The 18,616-nt window shown below is 55.6% G+C and overlaps 1 protein-coding gene across 1 annotated transcript in view; it reads left to right on the top strand.

Moving 5' to 3' along the window:
* The window catches only part of SPTBN5 (spectrin beta, non-erythrocytic 5), a 44,662-nt gene that overhangs the window by 12,214 nt on the left and 13,832 nt on the right, over positions 1-18,616 (top strand). Inside the window, exons 14-40 of the mRNA XM_055316606.1 lie at positions 2,654-2,784; positions 3,021-3,260; positions 3,560-3,847; positions 4,912-5,152; positions 5,250-5,389; positions 5,562-5,661; positions 6,360-6,530; positions 7,045-7,209; positions 7,610-7,824; positions 8,208-8,385; positions 8,604-8,804; positions 9,058-9,174; positions 10,229-10,386; positions 10,773-10,908; positions 11,167-11,312; positions 12,054-12,168; positions 12,252-12,362; positions 12,562-12,741; positions 13,980-14,183; positions 14,341-14,490; positions 14,715-14,819; positions 15,227-15,394; positions 15,918-16,067; positions 16,197-16,388; positions 16,610-16,705; positions 18,163-18,278; positions 18,364-18,478. Coding sequence (XP_055172581.1) covers positions 2,654-2,784; positions 3,021-3,260; positions 3,560-3,847; positions 4,912-5,152; positions 5,250-5,389; positions 5,562-5,661; positions 6,360-6,530; positions 7,045-7,209; positions 7,610-7,824; positions 8,208-8,385; positions 8,604-8,804; positions 9,058-9,174; positions 10,229-10,386; positions 10,773-10,908; positions 11,167-11,312; positions 12,054-12,168; positions 12,252-12,362; positions 12,562-12,741; positions 13,980-14,183; positions 14,341-14,490; positions 14,715-14,819; positions 15,227-15,394; positions 15,918-16,067; positions 16,197-16,388; positions 16,610-16,705; positions 18,163-18,278; positions 18,364-18,478 — 4,329 coding nt within the window. The remainder of the gene's footprint in view (positions 1-2,653; positions 2,785-3,020; positions 3,261-3,559; positions 3,848-4,911; positions 5,153-5,249; positions 5,390-5,561; positions 5,662-6,359; positions 6,531-7,044; positions 7,210-7,609; positions 7,825-8,207; positions 8,386-8,603; positions 8,805-9,057; positions 9,175-10,228; positions 10,387-10,772; positions 10,909-11,166; positions 11,313-12,053; positions 12,169-12,251; positions 12,363-12,561; positions 12,742-13,979; positions 14,184-14,340; positions 14,491-14,714; positions 14,820-15,226; positions 15,395-15,917; positions 16,068-16,196; positions 16,389-16,609; positions 16,706-18,162; positions 18,279-18,363; positions 18,479-18,616) is intronic.

Genomic DNA, 18,616 nt, shown 5'->3' with positions numbered 1-18,616 from the left:
TAGCTGCTTGATCCTTCTGCCTTTCTCATTCCTATCCTCCTCCCTCCCTGCCGGCTCCTGCCTCTCTGTTATTTGCTCCTGTGCCTGATTGTCCATGTTAGTTGGCTTCCTGTCTGGGAAGAAAGAGCAAGGGATCTGGCCTTGCATTTTTAATGAGGTATAACTGATATGTGACATTTTATCAGTTTCAGATATGCAACATAATGATATTTGTATATATTGTGAAACGATCACAATAATTTTAGTTAAAATCAATGTATTATATTATTAACATAATGACTCAACACATGTGTATGTTGTAAAATGTACACCACAGTAAGTCTAGTTAATGTCCATCACCCCACGTAGTTACAGAATTTATTTCTTGGGATGAGAACTTTTAAGATGTACTCTCTTAGCAACTTTCAAACACTGCAACACGGCATTATTAATTGCAGTCCCCAGGCTTACCTTATATCCCCATGGCTTATTTATTTCATTTTTTTAAGATTTTTATTTATTTATTCATGAGAGACACAGAGAGAGCGGCAGAGACATAGGCAGAGGGAGAATCAGGCGACTCTCAGGGATCCTGATGTGGGACTCAATCCCAGGACCCTGGGACCACCCCCTGAGCCAAAGGCAGATGCTCAACCACTGAGCCACCCAGGCGTCCCAACTTATTTATTTTATAGCCTCATTACCCGTTTCACCCACCCCTTAATTCCCCACCTCTGGCAGGCACCAATGTGTCTTCTGTCTCTATCTGGTTTTATTTTGTGTTTTTAGATTCCCCCATACAAGTAAGATCATCCAGTATTTATCTCACTCTACCTCATTTCATTCAGCATAATGCCCTCATGGTCCATCCACGTTGTCCCAAAGGGCAAGATTTCATTCTTTTTTTATGATATGAAAGAAATATTTATTTCTGTTGTATGTGGTGTGTATATATACCACATTTTCTTTGTCCATCCATCAGTGGACAGTTAGGCTGCTTTCATATCTTGGCTATTGTAAATAATGCTGGTACAAATGGGAGGGGGGTGCAGATACCTTTTCAGATGAATGTTTTCATTTTCTTTGGATAAATACCCAGAAGTGGAATTGCTGGACCATATATTAGTTCTATTTTACATTTTGTTTTTGAGGAACCTCCATATTATTTTCCATAGTACCAATTTACATCCCTAACAGTGCACAATGGTTTCCTTTCCTCCACATCCTCACCAACACTTACTTCTAGTATTTTTGAGAAGAGCCATTCTCACAGGTGTGAGATGATCTCTCGTTGCAGTTTTGATTTGCATTTCCCTAAAGATTAGTGATGCTGCGTATCTTTTCCTATGTCTGTTGGGCATCTGTATGTCTTCTTTGGAGAAATGTCTATTCAGGTCCTCTGCCTATTTTTCAATCTGATTATTTGCTTTTAGTGTTGAGCATTTTGAATTTATTGCTGTATATGGTGTAAGGTAGGGGTCCAGTTTCATATTTTGCATGTGGCTGTCCACTTTTCCCAGCACCATCTATTGAAGAAACTGTCCTTTCCCCATTGTATATTCTTGGCTCCTTTCGTAAATTAATTGACCTTGTGTGCATGGCTTTATTTCTGGGCTCTCTATTCTGTCCCACTGATCTATGTATCTGTTTTTATGCGAAGACCACACTGTTTTGATTACTATAAATAATTACTGTAGTTTAATATAGCAAACTATATAGTTTGAAATCAGGGAGTGTGATGCCTCTGACTTTCTTCTTTCTCAAGATTACTTTGGCTATTCAGAGTCTTTTGTGTTTCCATATAAATTTTAGGATTGTTCTATTTCTGTGAAAAATGCTATTGGAGTTTTGATAGGGATTATATTGAATTTGTAGGTTGCTTTGAGTAGTTTGGACATTTTAACAATATTAATTCTTCCAGTCCATGGGCATGATAGATCTTTCCATTTGTTTGTGGGTTTTTCCTAATTTCTTTCATCAGTGTCTTAGAGTTTTCAGTTCAGTATCTCATCTCTTTTGGTTAAATTTATTCCTGGGTATTTTAGTCTTCTTTTTTTTTTAAGATTTTATTTATTTATTCATGAGAGGCACACAGAGAGAGAGGCAGAGACACAGGCAGAGGGAGAAGCAGGCTCCATGCAAGGAGCCCGATGTGGGACTCAATCCCAGGTCTCCAGGATCACACCCTGGGCTGCAGGCAGTGCCAAACCGCTGCGCCACCGGGACTGCCCTATTTTCTTCTTCTTTTTTTTTTTTTTTTCCTATTTTATTCTTCTTAATGCAATTGTAAATTAGATTGTTTTCTTAATTTCTCTTTCTGATAGTTCATTATTATTGTATAGAAATGCAAAATGCTCTTATAAATTGATTCTGTGCCCTGCAACTTTACTTAATTCATTTATTCTAACAATTTGTTGGTGGGGTCTTTAGGGTTTCTGTGTATAATACCCTATCATTGACCACTAGTGACAGTTTTGCTTCTTTCTAATTTGGATACTTGGCTTTGAGTTTTTAAAGGGCCCTCCAGGGGGCCCTTTAAGGACAAAGATCTCAGTCCTTTGAGAGGGATGAGGCTCAAACACTTATGCATCAGAGCATGTCTGAGGTCATTTGTAGTCTTGAGGGCAGTATGGGAAGAGAAGCTGCCTCAAGGCCTGGGTCTTCCTTTCCCCAGAACTTCCTCACTGCCCTGTCTGTGAGAAGGGGCTGTTGGGCTGAAGTCAGCAGCTCTGCTGAGCAGCTAAAGCAGAGATATCCTGAAGACACCCCCAAAATCCAGCAACAGCAGGAGGAACTGAGCTGGAGGTAAGAATGAGGGAGTGCAGGACAGTGGAGACAGATTGGATGCAGCTCCTGGGCCTGCGCGCCTGCTTACCTACATCCCGAAATGCCAGGAGGAAACACTGGGCATGTCAGATACAGGGAGCAGAGGGTATGGGGTCAGCCAGCCTAGTGGCAGCTATTGTGTGAGCCCCTGGCCAGGGCCCCAGGATGGATGGGGATGTCCCTTTGATGGAGACATCGCTGCTCCCTCTGCACAGGTGGGGGCAGCTGGAAGCCCTGAAGATAGAGAAGGAAATGCAGCTGGCACGCACCACAGATGTGTGCAGTTTTCTGTACCAGTGCAGATCCACACAGGTCCAGCTGCAAGACCTGCTACTCCAACTGGAAACCCTAGAGCTGGGGCAGTCAGAAGACAGCCACCGTACCTTGCAACTGGTCCAGCAGAAGATGCTAACACTGGAGAGGAGTGTCCACTACTTGCAAGGGGCAGCCATAAAGTACAGCCTGGGTTTGGCACAGCGATGGGGCCCTGGGAGGCAGGGAGGACCGATCAGGGCTGTGGAATGAGGAACAGGACAGGAATTGGAAGATGGGCAGGATGCACTGTGTGGCGGGCAGGGGTGCAAGTGGGGGAATGGCATGAAGAAATACTCACAGGGAAAGGGTGAGCCATGCAGGCTTGCTGTCCCCAGGCAAGGAGGAGGTGGGAGGGCAGGGTCATTTTCCCTGGGGGAGTTCAAGCCTGGACAGCAGGCCTGGGCAGGGCACTGACTAGGCGGGGGACCCCATCTCCCAGAGCCAAGGAGTCAAGCCCTACCAAGAGCCAGTCCCTGCAAGAACAGGTGGAGATGCTGCAGGGGCTGCTGGAGCGGGGACAGCAGCATGTGGCCCAACAGGCCAGGGCCCAGGCTGAAGCACAGGCACGGCAGAGCTTCCTGCGGGAGAGCCAGCAGCTGCTGCTGTGGATGGAAGGTGTCTGGGCTCAGCTGCATAGCGAGGAAAAGGTGGTGGACATGGCCTCAGCCCAGCAGCTGCTTCTGGAGCACAGCAATCTGCTGGAGGAGATCCGGCTGCAGCAGGAGAGGTCAGGGTGGGAGGACATACAGGGTGTGCTCAGGCTGGCTAAGGCCTGTGGGGACAGGCCACCAGAAGGGGAGAGGCAGGAAGCAAGATGTTACCCAGGGTATTGGTCCAGGCTGGTTTCCAGCAGGTGCTTACACAAGGTTTTGAGGAGGATGTAACTAAGAACTAGTCAGGCATCCTGCATATTTGGGGGGTGGGGGTTGTAGGGCACAATCTGAGTTTCCTGAAAAGTTTTGTGAGTTTGGGCTTGGCTATACCCCATCCAGGTGAGCCTGGTGGATTGCTTTTTGTTGGGGCAGCCTAGCCTTCCAAGCCATTCTGGATAATGCAGATCCTGCAGGCTCCTGGAGTCAGATGGCTCACCCTATCTCCCCGACTCCCCCCCCCCCCCCCGCCACCTTGTAGGACTAGGACACCTACCTCCTCAGTATGGCAAGACCTCTCCTCCTGCAGGGATGATGGTACAGGTCCATCAGGCAGGCAGTGTCACCATGCACAGACTATAAGCTGTGCCCTGTACAATGGGGCCTGAAGGCAGCCGAGTGGGCAGTGAATCCATCTCACCCTCTGTTTGCCAGATTCTACTAATGCTTCAGGGCCGCCTCACCTCAGAGGAAGTGGAGCCTTTTTCTGATCCACACAAGGGTGTTACCTGTCCCCAAGCTGTGTGCCTGGGCGCTCAATTCGCTGAAAGAGGCACCCTTCCTAAATGCTCATGGGCTGGCACTGGCTTTTCAGGCAGGCATGTATGTGGTTTGAGGGATTTTTCTACTTGCCTGGGCATCAACCAATAGGACAGTGTTCTGGAGCAGCGGTGTGATGTGGCAGGGAGCATGACAGCTGTTAAGTAGTGTGCTAGGCCCATTACATTCTGTGTGTCAGTAGTGTGCCAGGGCACAGTTCTTCTATGGGGCCAGTGAACCTGCAGGGAGGGGCTTACCAGCCTCAGGCCCCTGCCAGTTACCCTTTATCAGAACTCCAGAATGAATGAGAAACTGAGAGGGGAGGAAGGATGGGGTGAGAGGAGTGGGTGGGGTTTGACCTTCTGCCTGTCATTGTGGACAGGCTGCAGCAGCTGGAGGCTCGGGGCCAGCCTATTTCAGCCCTGGACTCCCCAGACTCCCAAGAGGTGGCCCATGCTCTGGGGCTCCTGAGCCAGCAAGGCCAGGGCCTGCAGGCCGCCTGGGAGCAGAGACAGCAGCGGCTGCAGGAGGGACTGGAACTGCAGAGATTTGGCCATGATGTAGATTGTTTCACTGCCGCCTGTGCCAGCCGCGAGGCCTTCCTGGAACTGGACAACCTCGGGGTAGGGAGCCAGGGATACGGGGCTGCAGTGCCACTTCCCCACCACTGGAGGGGGCTCTGAAGCCAACAACCATGACTCCCCATCTCTGCACCCCTAGGAAGATGTCGGGGAGGCCCAGCGCCTGCTGCAGCAGCACAAGGAGTTTGGGCGGCTGCTGAGCATCCTTGGCCATCGAGCAGAAGCTCTGCAGGCACGCGGGGAGAAGCTGGCCCTGAGCCAACACCTTGCTGCGCACAAGTGAGTCCAGGCCTGTCTGGGCAGCACCTGCCCCCCTCTCTCGGCCTGCACAACCTGCTCCTGGAGGCTGGGAGAGAGTGCGGGGCGTGGGGCCGAAGCGGGCACACCATGGGCGGCAACAGGCCTTGGGCAGAGGGGAGCCTCCCTGAGCCTTCCCTGATCCGGCCTCCAGGGTCCTGGAGCAGCTGCAGAGCATCCAGACACAGTGGACCAGGGTCCAGGAGAGGAGTGAGCAGAGGAGGAGGCAGCTGCTGGCTTCCCTCCAGCTCCAGGTGAAGGGGGGCCAGCCCAGGGGCACGGGGCCTCCCCAGCAGGACTGCCTTGGAGTCTACTGCTATGCTCACCCTTATGCACAATGCAAAGCTCTTTACAGTTTGCAAAGGTCTTTCCCATGTGTTATATCATGGACCCTCATCACCCCTCTTGTGAGACAGACATTCTGGCTCTGAATTTTCCAGATGAGAACAGGCTAAGGCCATACTGTTCAGAGGCAGGACTGGACCTGAAGTCCTATAAACCCCCTTGCCCTCCCTCATCCGGCAACTTCCCTTCCTCATCATTTCTGGCCACGCTCTAGGTTTACCCATGGGCACCAGCTGCAGACCTCGGCTTTGTAAGATATTTGTTCAGCCCAGGCTCTGAGCTGGGCCTAAGTAGCATAAGCCTCTTTGGGGAGAAATGGCTGGACATGATTTAAGGTGGGTTGGAGTAGTGGGAATGGACCAAGTGCTCTTCTTCTCTCGGCACAGGACACCATGGGGCCAGGCTGTCACTCCCTGGGCTGCCTCCTACTGTGAGGGGGAAATCTTTCTCTACCAATCTCAGCTTCCCTGTCCCTACTTGCAAGTGGTCACCCCAGGCCCCACCTTGCACACTAGGATTGGCTCTGGCTCCTGCTCTTTCCCATGGGGGTCCATGAGACCCCCTCACCCCTGCTCGTGAGACCCATTTTCTTCTTGTTCTTGGGCAGAAATGGAAGCAGGATGTGGCAGAGCTGGTGCTGTGGATAGAGGAGAAGGGACAGAGGGCAGCAGATGAGCCTTCCCGAGAGCCCAGCAAAGTCCTGCAGCAACTCAGGCAGCACGAAGCAGCTGAGCGCGAGTTGCTGGCCACCCTTGGGCACGTGGAGGGCCTGCAGCAGGTGGGGGCACAGGCCAGAGGGTGCAGGGCCTATTCCTCTTCAAATTCCCAGCCCTGGTGTATGGTGTGCTTTCATGGAACAAACTCCCTGAAGGAAGAATCATTCTTCATTATCTCAGAATTAGGATCCCACAGACTCCTCCTCCACTCAGCTGGGTACCCCTCTGCCTTGGTCCCCAAACAGCCCAGAATGTTTCCATTGGCTCTCCCCTCCCCCCACCTGCCCCCAGCTCTGAGCGCGGTTCCAGTGCCTGCTGCCTCCACCTGAACAAAGCCTTCCCTACCGCAGTCTGCTGCCCGCTCACCTGGCTCTACCTGGGGGCATCAGAGGAAAGCCCGCCCACCTCTGCCCACAGATTTGGGGCCATATGAAATGCTCAAGTGCTTGCAGCCTGTAGAAAGCAACCTGTAGCCAACTACCCCCGCCCACCTCTGCCACTTGAGTCCAGCCTGCTATGGCCACTCACGGTACCAGCAACTCAACAGAATTCCCTTGGTCTTTGTGTCCACTCCAGGTTGGGAGACAGCTGTTGAGCAGCAGGCCCCAAGCACAGGAAGATGTGCAGAACAGCCTCCAGGACCTGAGGAACAAGTGGGAAGCAGTGAAGCGCAAGATGGCAGAGCATGGGGACCAGCTCCGGCAGGCGAGGCAGCAGGCCCCGCTTCTGGGGCTGCTGCAGGTGGGCCGAAGGGAGGGGTGGGGCACAGGAGGGAGACTGGGGCTGTGCTGGGCTAGGCTGGGTGGGAACAGGCAGGAAGGAAGGGGAGGGGAAGAGTCTGGGTGTTCTGCTTACTCTGGAGTAGCCCTCTTTAGAGGCCTCTGGCCTGTGGCGAGTTGAGCCTGGCTTTGCCAACTTAGAACTGTCTCCTGTGTGTGCAGTGTGTAGTCAGCACAACTTGAATCCCCACAGAGGAAAAAGCACAAGGGGATAGGAGTGTTGGCGAGGCTCGGGGGGAAGGTGGTAGGTGGACAACAGCAAGGTTAACAGTCTCTAGTAGGTCCTCCGTGAATCCGGTGAGCTGCAAGCAGTGTGGGCTGCTGTACTGCAGAGCCTAATCCATACCCTGCGCCTTCCCCAGGATGCCAAGAAGAAGATGGAGCAGCTGGAGGGGGCCTTGCAGAGTGCAGAAACTGGGCAGGACCTGGGCTCGAGCCGGGGGCTGCAGAGGCAGCACTGCCAACTGGAAAGGGAGAGCCAGGCACTGGCCAGCAAGATGGCTGCTCTCGTCTCCCAGGCCCACCAGGGGCTCACTTCCCAGACCATCATGGAGGAGACCCAAAAGTACCTACTGAGGTACCCACCTGCTTTTCCATCTTCACCCCATTGTGTGCCACCCCCAGCACATGAACATTAGGATGGTTTTTACCCAGTGAGCCCAGCGGCAGCATCCATAGGACCTGAGGTGGTCCAGACCTCCTTCTCTTATGAGTAAAGTCATTCCCAGAACAGGAAGGCCAGAGACCCCAACCAGGCTTCCTCAGCACCCCACAATCTGAAGTCAGGCAGCTTGTCTGGGTGAAAGGTTGGGCCCCAGGCCAGCTGCCTGCCAGTCATCAGATGAGGCTTTCCTCTGTCCGCTACTTTGTTCCTCATGGGTCCCTGGTTGGGCTGTGGAAAGCCCCACCAGGGGAAGCCACCTGTTCCCAACCACCACCATCTCTTCTGCCTCCACCCAGGTTCGAGTCCCTGCAGGGCCATCTGGCTGCCCGGCGCCTACAGCTGCAGGCCTCAGTTGGGCTGTACCAGTTCTACCAACTGAGTAACCTGGAGCTCACTTGGGTGACCGAGCACATGCCCAGCGCCAGCTCCGCCAAATGCTTGAGTGGTGCCCAGAGCCTTCGCCACAAGCACGAGGTAACGGCCCCCTTTTCAACTCTCCAGATCCCTGACATCCCACTCTAGACCTCAGAAGCCTTCTGTCATGGAACGGTGTATCCTGATTTCTAAGTCTCTGCCCCCAGTTATTCCCTGCCCAGGAGTTTTGCCCCTGTGGGAGCCAGAGCCGCCTCCATGGCTCTGTTCTAGTCTCCCTGTGACTGAGGGCGGCAGCCCCTCATCCTGTCCTGTGGCAGGAGCTCCGGGTGGAGGTGAAAGCCCACCAGGGACAGGTGCAGCAGGTGCTGGGTTCTGGACGGAGCCTTGCAGCCTCAGGGCACCCCCATGCCCAGTGCATCGTGGAGCAGTGCGAAAAGCTGGCAGGCCGCTGGGCAGAGCTGGAGCAGGCATGTGAGGTGCAGGCCCAGTGCCTGCAGGAGGCTGTCGTTCTGCAGCAGGTAGGATGCAGCGAGCACCAGGATTGGGGGGAGTGGCGAACGTCAGGCAGCCGCCATGAGTGAGGCGTGCAGGGGCTGGCACTCTCAGAGCAGTGGGTCAGTTGTGAACACCCGGGCCCAGGACCTGGCTAGTATCCAGTAGGCACAGAAACCTCTTTGTGCTGGCTTCTGGGGAGCTTCCCATGATGTCCCCAGGGGGTGGTGGAGGATCCCATCTGACATCATCAAGGTGAGGTGTCCTCATTCTTGGCAGTGTTTTCTGGCTGCATCCGAGCTGGAGGACTGGGTGAAGGCAAAGCAGCCACTGGTGAGCAGTCAGGACTGCGGTGGAGACCAGGGAGCCACCATCAGGCTCATTGAAAAGCACCAGGTACCATGTCCTGGGCAGCCTCCACACATCCTGGACTGGGATGACGATGATCCACAAGGGAAAGGCTGTCACCCTCCCAAAGGGCACATCCTCCTTCTCAGAGCCCCACTTTTTCTTCTGGAAGACATGGCCAGCTTCCTTTCCTGCCAGCCCCCCAAGTCTAGCAAGGTACCCTGCCCATCCGCAGAGCTCCCTTTCTGCAGAGACAACCCTTTGAAGAACTCCTGTCCCTTTCTTTTGTCTCTTGACCAGTTTATACCCCTGTGACCTCAGGATTTCTCTGGCTTCTTCCTCTCTTGTCCAGCACTTTCTCCTCTCTTGGAGTCACCTATTTTAACCCACTCCACATTTTCCACAGGGTTCTTCCTCTCACACTTTGAATGTCATCCTTCAAATTAATCAAGTGCTCTCCTGAAACCTACCTCCCCCCACAAGCAGCCCCTAGTTAAAGAGCGGGAGGCCTGGAGTACCCTCCCCTTTCCGGAATTGGACTCTCAGGACCACACAGCTCTGGGCCCCACAGCAGCTCCAGTTCTGGTTGGCACTGAAGCATCCTTGTCTGGATATGGTTTTCTGTAGAGCCTTAGTGGTTGGTATTTCCATGTCTTGTGACTGAGGACTCTCAGCCATTCCTACAGGGTGTGCCTGGAGCTATGACCTTGTGGTGCTCTGGTATTCCAGACATCCTGGGCAGCTCGCTTAACCCTGGCCATCTCTGTCTACTCTATTGGGAGGGTCTATGCAGTGCCTCTAGTACCTTCCTTTCCCTGGCCCCAGTTACCCAGCATTTACCCTTCCTTGCTAAATAGCAAGCCCTCTGAGGGCTATGTCCTCACTTTTCTGGAACAGTAAGAACTCCATCAGTTTTGGGTAGGTAGATGATGGATGGACACATGGATGGGTTAAGGATGAATGGATGGGTAGATCAATGTATGGGTAGATGGGTACATGGATGGGTCTGATGTTCAGGGGTGAATGGATGGGTGGGTAGGTGAATGTAGAGGTGAATGAGCCACCCAGTCTGAGACTGGCCTGGGTCCATGTGTACTGGCAGGCCCTACAGCAGGAACTAGCTCTTCATTGGAGCTCCTTGGAGGAGCTTGACCAGAAGGCCCAAATCCTGGCTGGCCCTGGGACCGCTGAGCAGCTGGGCGTGGTACGAGAGAGGCTCCGGGAACAGCTGCAAATGCTGCAGGAGTTGGCCGCCAAACGGTAAGGAGCACTGTACCCACTCTGGGTAGGGGGGCCTAGCCACAGTTGACTGTCCCCATACTGTGACCCTGAGTTGGAAGGACACTATGGCTCCAGGCCTACAGAGATGTGTCAGATGAGTCCTTGCTGGGTGATACCTCCTTCTGTCAAGTCCTGAATGAGGCCCACTGGCAAGAACTCAGCCCACCAGATCCCAGCTCCCATTTCTTCCCTGTAGATGCACCCGCTGCCCTGTACTGTCCTCTTTGGGTTTAGTGTTCCCTGAATCCAGAGCCACAGGCTTATGCAGACCATGAATAAGCTCCTTCAAGGTGCCCCCTCCAGTTGGGCCAGCTGTCCCCAGGGGAGTGGGCAGCTCACCTGGGCGAACTGGGCTGTCCCCACAGGGGCTGTGAGCTGGAGGGGACACTGAAACTGCACGAGTTCATGGAGGAGGCTGAGGAGCTGCGGTGCTGGCTGGCTAGCCAGAAACAGGCAGCCAGGCCAGAGCAGAGCCTCGGAGAAGACCATGAGCACATCCTGGTGAGAAGAGAGCTGGGGCTCTGAGGATACCCTCAGGTGGAAGGCTGGGGACAGTGGGCCAGCCTATAGGGCCATGGAGAAGGGGGCTGTGGCGGTCACGAGTGCTGGCTGAGGACAGGCCCTCTGAGTAGAATGTGGAGGCACAGCGGTTGTCCCACCCCTCATTGCCCAGACGGTCAGGAGGCACCTGCTCCCCAGGCTGCTTCCTGCCCTGCCAGTGGGGAGCCATTATGTCACCCACTCCCCTCTTCTCTTCAGCACCTCCGTTCCAGGTTTGCAAGGTTTCAGCACCAAGTGGAGCTGGGTGGCCAGCGGGTGACCACCTGCCAGCAGCTAGTAGAGAGCCTGCTGGAGCTTGGGCACAGTGCGGCCCCCAATGCCCGTCAAAGGCAGCAGGACCTGCAGTGAGTACCCAGTGGGCTAGGCCAGGGGTGCAGATTTGGGAGAGCAAGCTGTGCAGGCAGCTCCTGGGATGTTGAGAGGGCAGGATGCTCTGAGGGCCACACTGGCTCTGCCTGCCCACCAGGTGTCTGGAGAGGGTGCTGGTCCTGGGAGGCGGCTGGGTCAGCCTCTGGTGACCACGGCGTGTGCAGGGAGGCAGGGCTGGGTGTGCAGGTCAGGGAGTCCTGCCCAGCCCCCCCCCCCCCCGGACACTTTTCCAAACACTGGTTCCTGGACTTGGGGAAGGAGATGTGTAAAAACTGCCTAGCTGCCTCCAGGCTGCTGTGGGCACCCCCAGCCTGTGCGCTCTCAGGCCAGGCTGAACTTGTCTGTGGAACCTGGCCCGGTAGAAGTCTTAGAAGGTCAGTGAGACTTGGCTGAGTAAATAAGGAATGGAGAGAAGATGCGGCTTCTGCCCTTGAGCGTTTGTAATCTGATTGACATTTGAGACTGGACTACATAAGCTGGAAGAAATACCACAAAGCGTAGAAATCAGGCGCTGAGCAAGAGAGTGGTGAAGGACTGAATTCCTGGTAAAGGCGCACAGGCTCCAGGGAGGAAGGTTTGCAGGCAGGCCCCGAGGCAGGACAGGGGCTCAGAAGGGGAGCTTTGGGCCCGTCCTGGATGCAGCCCGGAGAGGAGGAGGCTGATGAGACTAGCGAAGGGTGGACTGACCTGTCGGTCTTCCACATGCCTGTGGACAGGGCTGCCTGGTCGGAGTTATGGGAGCTGACCCAGGCCCAAGGCCACCTGCTCCAAGATGCCGAGGTCACCCTCAGAGTACACAGAGATCTGTTGGAAGCCCTCACGCAAGTCCGGGTATGAGCCTAAGGGGGAGAAAGGGGATTCTTTCTAGAAGTGGATCCACCCCAGGCTCAGGTGCCCCACCTTCGATTCCTCAGGAGAAAGCCACAAGCCTCCCCAGTGATGTGGCCCCAGACCTGCGTGGGCTGGAGGCCCAGCTGAGAAGACACAAGGAACTGGAGCATGAGCTGGTGGGCACTGGGTGGCAGGTGAGCCATGCAGGCCCCTACAGGCCCCCTCAGGCCTGCCCGTGTCTTCCTCTGGGTCTCCCACACTCCCACAGGGCCTCCAGTTGGACCTATTGTGCCTGGCAGGGCATGGCTTAAGGAGAGGTCTGTGGGATGGGAAGGCCCTTCAGCCTCTAGGAAGACATGACCCTTCCCTCCCTATGCTCCACCCTGACCCCAGCTGCAGGAACTGCTAGAGACTGCAAGCACAGTACAGAAGCTGGGGCCAGGGCCCCAGGCCCAAGCCGTACAGCAGAGGCAGCAGACTCTGATGCAGGCCTGGGAGGCCCTGAAGCTACACGTGGAGCAGCGCCGGACCCAACTGGAGCGGGCATGCCTCCTGGCCCATTTCCACAGAGCAGTGAGGGCTCCTTCCTCTTGGGCAGCGTGTGTGCGTGCTTGTGTGCGTGTGTATGTGTGTGTGTGTGTGTTTACCATGCAATGCACTTGCATGTACTAATGAGGCCCTCAAGCTCTGGAGGGAAACCCAGTGTGGACATGAATTAGAAGAGCGTGGGTACGCCTGCATATCTGGCTGGCTGGTCACAGCACTGAGCACATGGGATGTAGCAGTGACTCCTTAGGTTTGAGTCAACAGCAGCCCAGGTGAGTAACAGAGCAGTCAGGAGACAGGGGCCCAGCTGGGCCTGGGGAGGAAAAATAGCCCAGAAGTTAGAGATCCAAATGTTCTAGACAGTGACGTCAGGATCAGCTAGCATCTATTTAACATCTGTGTCTCACCATCTACTGGGTCCCATGGGTAGGAAGAGAAGGCTGATGACAAAGCTGCATTAGATGGACTTGCTGCCCTCATGGAGCTGATCTAGCCAGGAAGATCAGCCTAACACTCCAGAAGTCAGATTGGGATGGGGGCCCTGGCCACAGGCTATCCCGGGAGCCCCCAGATTTCAGTGCCTGGTGAACCAGGAGGCGCAAACTATGACACCACGAATAGGCTCGATTTGAGGGATCTACCTCTGCTACTTTCTAGCAGCGTCAGTTTGGGCTAGGCACAGAGTCTGAGTTGTCGCCCTCTGTGAGGACCTAGAGCTTGCAAACCTCCTTCATACACATTGTGACCCTTCTTCACTTATGCAACGAGGTGTTTGGACAAGGATCCAAGGCCCCTCCAGCTCTACCATGCATGTGTACACAAATCAGCAGAAGACACTTGATAAGTATTAAAGTAGAAATCCCGAGGACAAGGTGACAGATGTCACAGTGCCAGGGAAGCCTTCAGGATGCAAACAAGGCTTGGCCGTTGAGGAGCAGATAAGCTTGGAGGAGACAGAAAGGAGGAGAAGGAGCTTCTAAGCAGGAGCAGCCCCAAAAGCAAAGGGTGATAAGTCTCGGTGAGGGTGCTGAGGAGGCTGCAGATGTGGAGATTTCGTGGGCCTGGAAGGATGAGGCTGGATGAGAGCAGAGGAACCAAGAACACAAGGCCCCAGGAGCCTCAGCTGAGGCTCTGACCTGGGACAGCTCAGTTACTCCAGTGAGCGAGCAGATGGGGGCGGGCTGTCCTTGGGCCTCAGAACCCGGGTCTCTGCCACCCAGCCCTGCCCTCACCCAACTCTTTCCTTCCATCTCCTGGGGACCCAGGTGCAGGACTACACCTCCTGGGCGGCCGCTGTGCGGCGGGAACTGCAGGGAGAGGAGAGCTCCCGGGAGCCCAGTGGGGGCCTTCTAACGCTCGGCGCCCACCAGCAGCTTCGGGCCGAGCTGGAGGCCCGTGAGGACCTGCACCAGAGGGCTTCCCAGCTGGGCCAGCAGGCGCTTCTGGATGTAGGGACACCTATGAAGGAGGTGGGCCCATTTGTTGGTGCCCCCCGAGCCTGCCCTGCCCTAGTCTGATCCTGCCCCACTCTGCCCCACTGGCTGCTCCACGGGGGGCTTCCCTCGGGATCTTTCACCTCGTCCACACGGCTCTCCCCACTGCGGGCTCCCACCTGCCCATCCTCAGGTCCAGGAATGGCTGCAAGCCCTGCAGGATGAGCGGGAGCAGGTGTTCCAGGCCTGGGAGTGGCAGGAGGAGAAGCTGCAGACTGTGCACCAGGAGCAGCTCTTCCTGAGAAAGTGTGACCACCTGGAACAGATCCTCACAGCCCAGGAGGCAGGTCCCCCTCACCCCACAACATACATCCCCGTGCACACGGTCTACTCCCTTTCTTCTCTCCCCTTACTCATTTACTTGCCTCCTGGGATTCTGGGTTGTTCCCTGATAGGCACAGAAGCTGTGCGCTTCTGCTCAGCACAGATGAGGCAAATGGGGGTGGGGAGGCCCAGCTGTCTGGGTAGTCCCTGATGGCCCCTCTGACTTTTCCATGGGTGATCCAGGCCTCCCTGAAAGCCGGTGCCTTGGGGAGCTCAGTGGAAGAGGTAGAGCAGTTGATCTGCAAACACAACACTTTCCAGAAAGTTCTGACTGCCCAAGATGAGAAGGTAATAGGCTCTGAGAGAACTGGGCATGGTCAGGAATCTGGGATGGGGTAGGGGAGAATTGGGCGGAGTCTAGGAACTTTGAAGAGTTCGGAACAAAAGATGGAGTGCTTGGTGCGCACTCACAGGTAATGGTGTCATACGGTGACAGCCTGTGGGAATAGGGGTGCCTGGTTGCAGCTGACTGAGCAGAGTGGGATGTATAGCTCAAGAACAGGGCCACAGGGCAGGGATGCCAGGGCCACTTGGCTCCACATGATGAGGTCACTGGGGAGCTACGGGTTTGGTTCTGGCTCTCTGGGAGGACCAGCCAGCCCTGGGCCGTGCTGGGCTGAGGGAAGGGCTTCCCTGTGGGCCCTGCTCCAGCCTCCTGGCATGGGGGAACAGTAGACTCTGCCCCTGCCCCCCAGGAGTCAGCTCTGTGCGAGCAGGCAAAGACACATGGGGACCCCAAGGTGCAGGAGCGGCTCCACGCAGTGCTAGAGCATCGGGCTCGAGTGAAGGAACTGGCAGAGGGCCGGAGACAAGCCTTGCACACCTCACTGCTGATGACTGGCTTCACCAGGGCTGTGACTCAGGTCAGAGGGCCACCCCCAGCCCCATGCCTTCTGCGTGGGCCACCTTTTACGGTGTACAGATGACCTTAACCTTCACAGGCGCCTTCAGGCCTCACCACACCCCTGTGATGAGGACACTGAAGTCTGGAAGGTTAAATGGCTTTCCCAGAGCCCTCGCTGGGACCCACAACATTTGATTCAGAGATACAGTGGGCAGAGACCTGACTGCTTACTGAGCCTGTGAGGGCCAGGCCTGAGAGAAGTGGGGAGGCAGAGGGACGGAGCCAAGCTTCTAGGGCCTTGGAGCAGGCCAGCCTCACCTCCAAAGGCCCTGCCAGCCCTTCCCTGTGGCTGGGGGCCAGCTGGCCCTGGCACACGTCCTCCTGGGCCAGAAGCACTGGATCTCATCTACCTGGCACTGCCTTGCCCAGCCCTTGGGGCTGGCAGTCAACTACCTGGGCACAGCAGAGAGTGGGTGCGTGGGACATTGTCACGGGCTGAAGCAGCATCGGCATCATGGGATTCGTGTCCCCACCCCCACCAGGCCCAGGACTGGATGGAGGAGCGAGTCCAGCAGCTAAAAGAGCCAATCCCTCCTGGGGACCTGAAAGATAAGTTGAGGCTCCTGTGGAAACACCAGGCCTTCGAGGCTGAGGTCCAGGCCCATGAGGAGGTCATAACCTCTGTCACCAAGGTAACAGCCAGGCCCTCGGCCCCCGTCTTGCCTCAGAGTGTGGGCTCTCAGGTGGCCAAGGGGGAAGGTCTCAGGTGGGGTGGGATGGGGGCGGTGACAGGCAAGATCTCCCGGCATCCTGTCTCCCAGGATGGCGAGGCTCTCCTGGCACAGAGCCACCCTCGGGCAGGAGAGGTCTCCCAGAGGCTACGGGAACTGCAGGAGCGCTGGCGGAAGCTGAGGCAGGCGCTGGCTCTCCGGCGCCAGGACCTAGAGGACGGGTGGAACTTTCTGGAATTTCTGAGGAGAGCTGACCTTGCAGATGCCTGGATCCAGGAGATGGTAAGACCCAGCCAGCAGAGTCAGGGATGGGGCCTCGGGGCTGAGATATGGGGGCAAGGAGCCCTGGGCCTGTGGAGCCCTGGGCCTGTAGCTCCCCGGATCCCTGACAGGTGGAACCCCAGCAGGAACTTCCCAAAACTGCCCCCTGCACCCGGTGCTGGGTGCCCCCGGTGCTGGGGCTCAGACACTGCCCCCAGGTCCTCACCCCTCGGCCTCCACAGGATGCCATGGTGAACGTAGGCAACCTCGGCCGGGACCTTGAGCACTGTCTGCAGCTCCGCAGGCAGCTCCACCAGCTCCGAGGAGTCTGGGCCCAGGTAAGGGGGCCCTGGGGGGAGAGGTTGGTCAACAGGTCCCCAGCGGAATCAGGACTGATCAGAGAAGTGATGAGCGAGGCTCAGGGAAGGGATCCAAACTGCCGCTCCGTGCTTACCACCTGCGTGTGCTCGGGCCCCCTCATCTCGCCAAGCCAACTAGTAGTTACTTTAAACTGGGGATGAGGCCTGCCTCCTAGGTAAGGGACAGGGACGTGTGGTGGTGGCTACATGAATCTGCATGTGATAAACCTGCAGAGAACTGTACCCCCCGCCAACACACACAGGGGCACACATGCAGAAACTGAGCAACTCTTAAGCCTGTTGTCTCGTTCATAGTGATAATGTGCTTTCCTGGTTTTCATTTTGTGCACCAGTCATAGAAGACTTTACCCTCAGGGGGAGCTGGGCGGAGGGTACAGGGGACTTTTCCCTACCACTTTTGCAATTTCCCGTGCATCTGTAATTGTTTCAAAATTTAAAAAAAGAATGCACGTATGCCTGGATGTAGTGGATAATCTATCTGCAAACTGCAGCTGCCCGTAACCCTCATCCAGCCTCTCAGCTTCTCATCACCACACCCCCACATGCACCCCCCAAATCCCTTTCTCTTTATGCTATAGATGAAAGAAATAAGACCGACGTAGTCATAGTCAGGTGTTAGAGACAATACACACTAACCTCCTCCCTCTGGGGGAAGCATGTACGATTTCTGCAAGGCTGCAGTGCTCCACCCCAGGCTCCCCTTTGCTGGTAAAGGAATTCGCAGCCTCCGCCAGGTGCTGTGGTAGAAGAAACCAGAGAGACTCAAGGAGCGAGGCTCAAATCCTGGCTCTGCCACACGTTAGCCCCGGTAGCCTCTGACTGTTCTGAAGAACGTCTATAGGAGAGGAACCCCCTTCCTTGCCTAGCTCGTATGCGACCCTCCTAGGGAAGCGCTTTGGAGACTTTAACAAGCCCTAGGAACACAGGCTGCTTTTGCTAGTGGTAGGACCCCCACACTCCCTCCCACTGCCAGGGGCCCCGGCTCATGGACCCAGAAGCCCCTGTCACTAAGCAGCCCCAGCCTGTGACTCCTAGGGGTGCAGACACTCAAACACCAGGAGACCCAAGCTCACCACTTGCTTTACTTTTCTTGCCAATTCTTATTCTCAGTTCTTATTCTTGCTTTCTTATCAATTGCTTTTCTGAGCAATTTAACTTGAAGGCTTCCATTAATCCTTGCCGGCCGGCCCTGCCACCCTGCTCAGTTTTGACCCAGGAGCATTTTTCTAGCCTTAGAGAGGACGCTGGGGCTGCAGGCCTTGAGTGTCTCTTGCTCACTGCCCCCGGCATGGGGTGCAGCTGCTTGCACTCCCCAGTCACACTGCTCCTCACCCTCTTTCGGGCCCGGCCAGACCCTCCGTGTGCTGACTGCTCGGGGTGGGTGTCACAGGTGCCTTCACCCTTCACCCTCACAGAACACGGTGGATGACACCCACATCAGGAGCATCAGTGACTTGTCCCTGAAGCTCGAGAAGCTGGACCCTGAGCAAGTCAAGACCATCCACCAGCGGCGACATGAGCTGAACAGCAGGCCAGTCCCAGAGTGGGAGGCAGTGGGGCCAGGAGAGAGGGGGCTGGAGGGCCGCCTCACCTCAGCCTTCCACCCTCCTTGCCAGATGGAAGAGTTTCCATGGCAACCTACTCTGGTACCGGCAGCAGCTTGAGGGAGCCCTGGAGATGCATATATTGTCCCGAAAACTGGATGAGCTCACTGAGCGGCTTAGGGAGAAGGTAAGCAGTGAAAGGCCGTAACGGCCAGCTGGGTGCCCTCACCCTGAGTTTCCCAGGTGTCTTGCCCCTAGGCCTCCTCTCCTCCTCAGCTGGGGGACTGAAGATAGATGCCACTAGGGGGTCCTTCAGAGCTGGGGA

The sequence above is a fragment of the Nyctereutes procyonoides genome, unplaced genomic scaffold (assembly GCF_905146905.1).
Source record: "Nyctereutes procyonoides isolate TBG_1078 unplaced genomic scaffold, NYPRO_anot_genome, whole genome shotgun sequence".
Classification (NCBI taxonomy): domain Eukaryota; kingdom Metazoa; phylum Chordata; class Mammalia; order Carnivora; family Canidae; genus Nyctereutes; species Nyctereutes procyonoides.
This window is presented reverse-complemented; position numbering and strand designations above follow the sequence as displayed.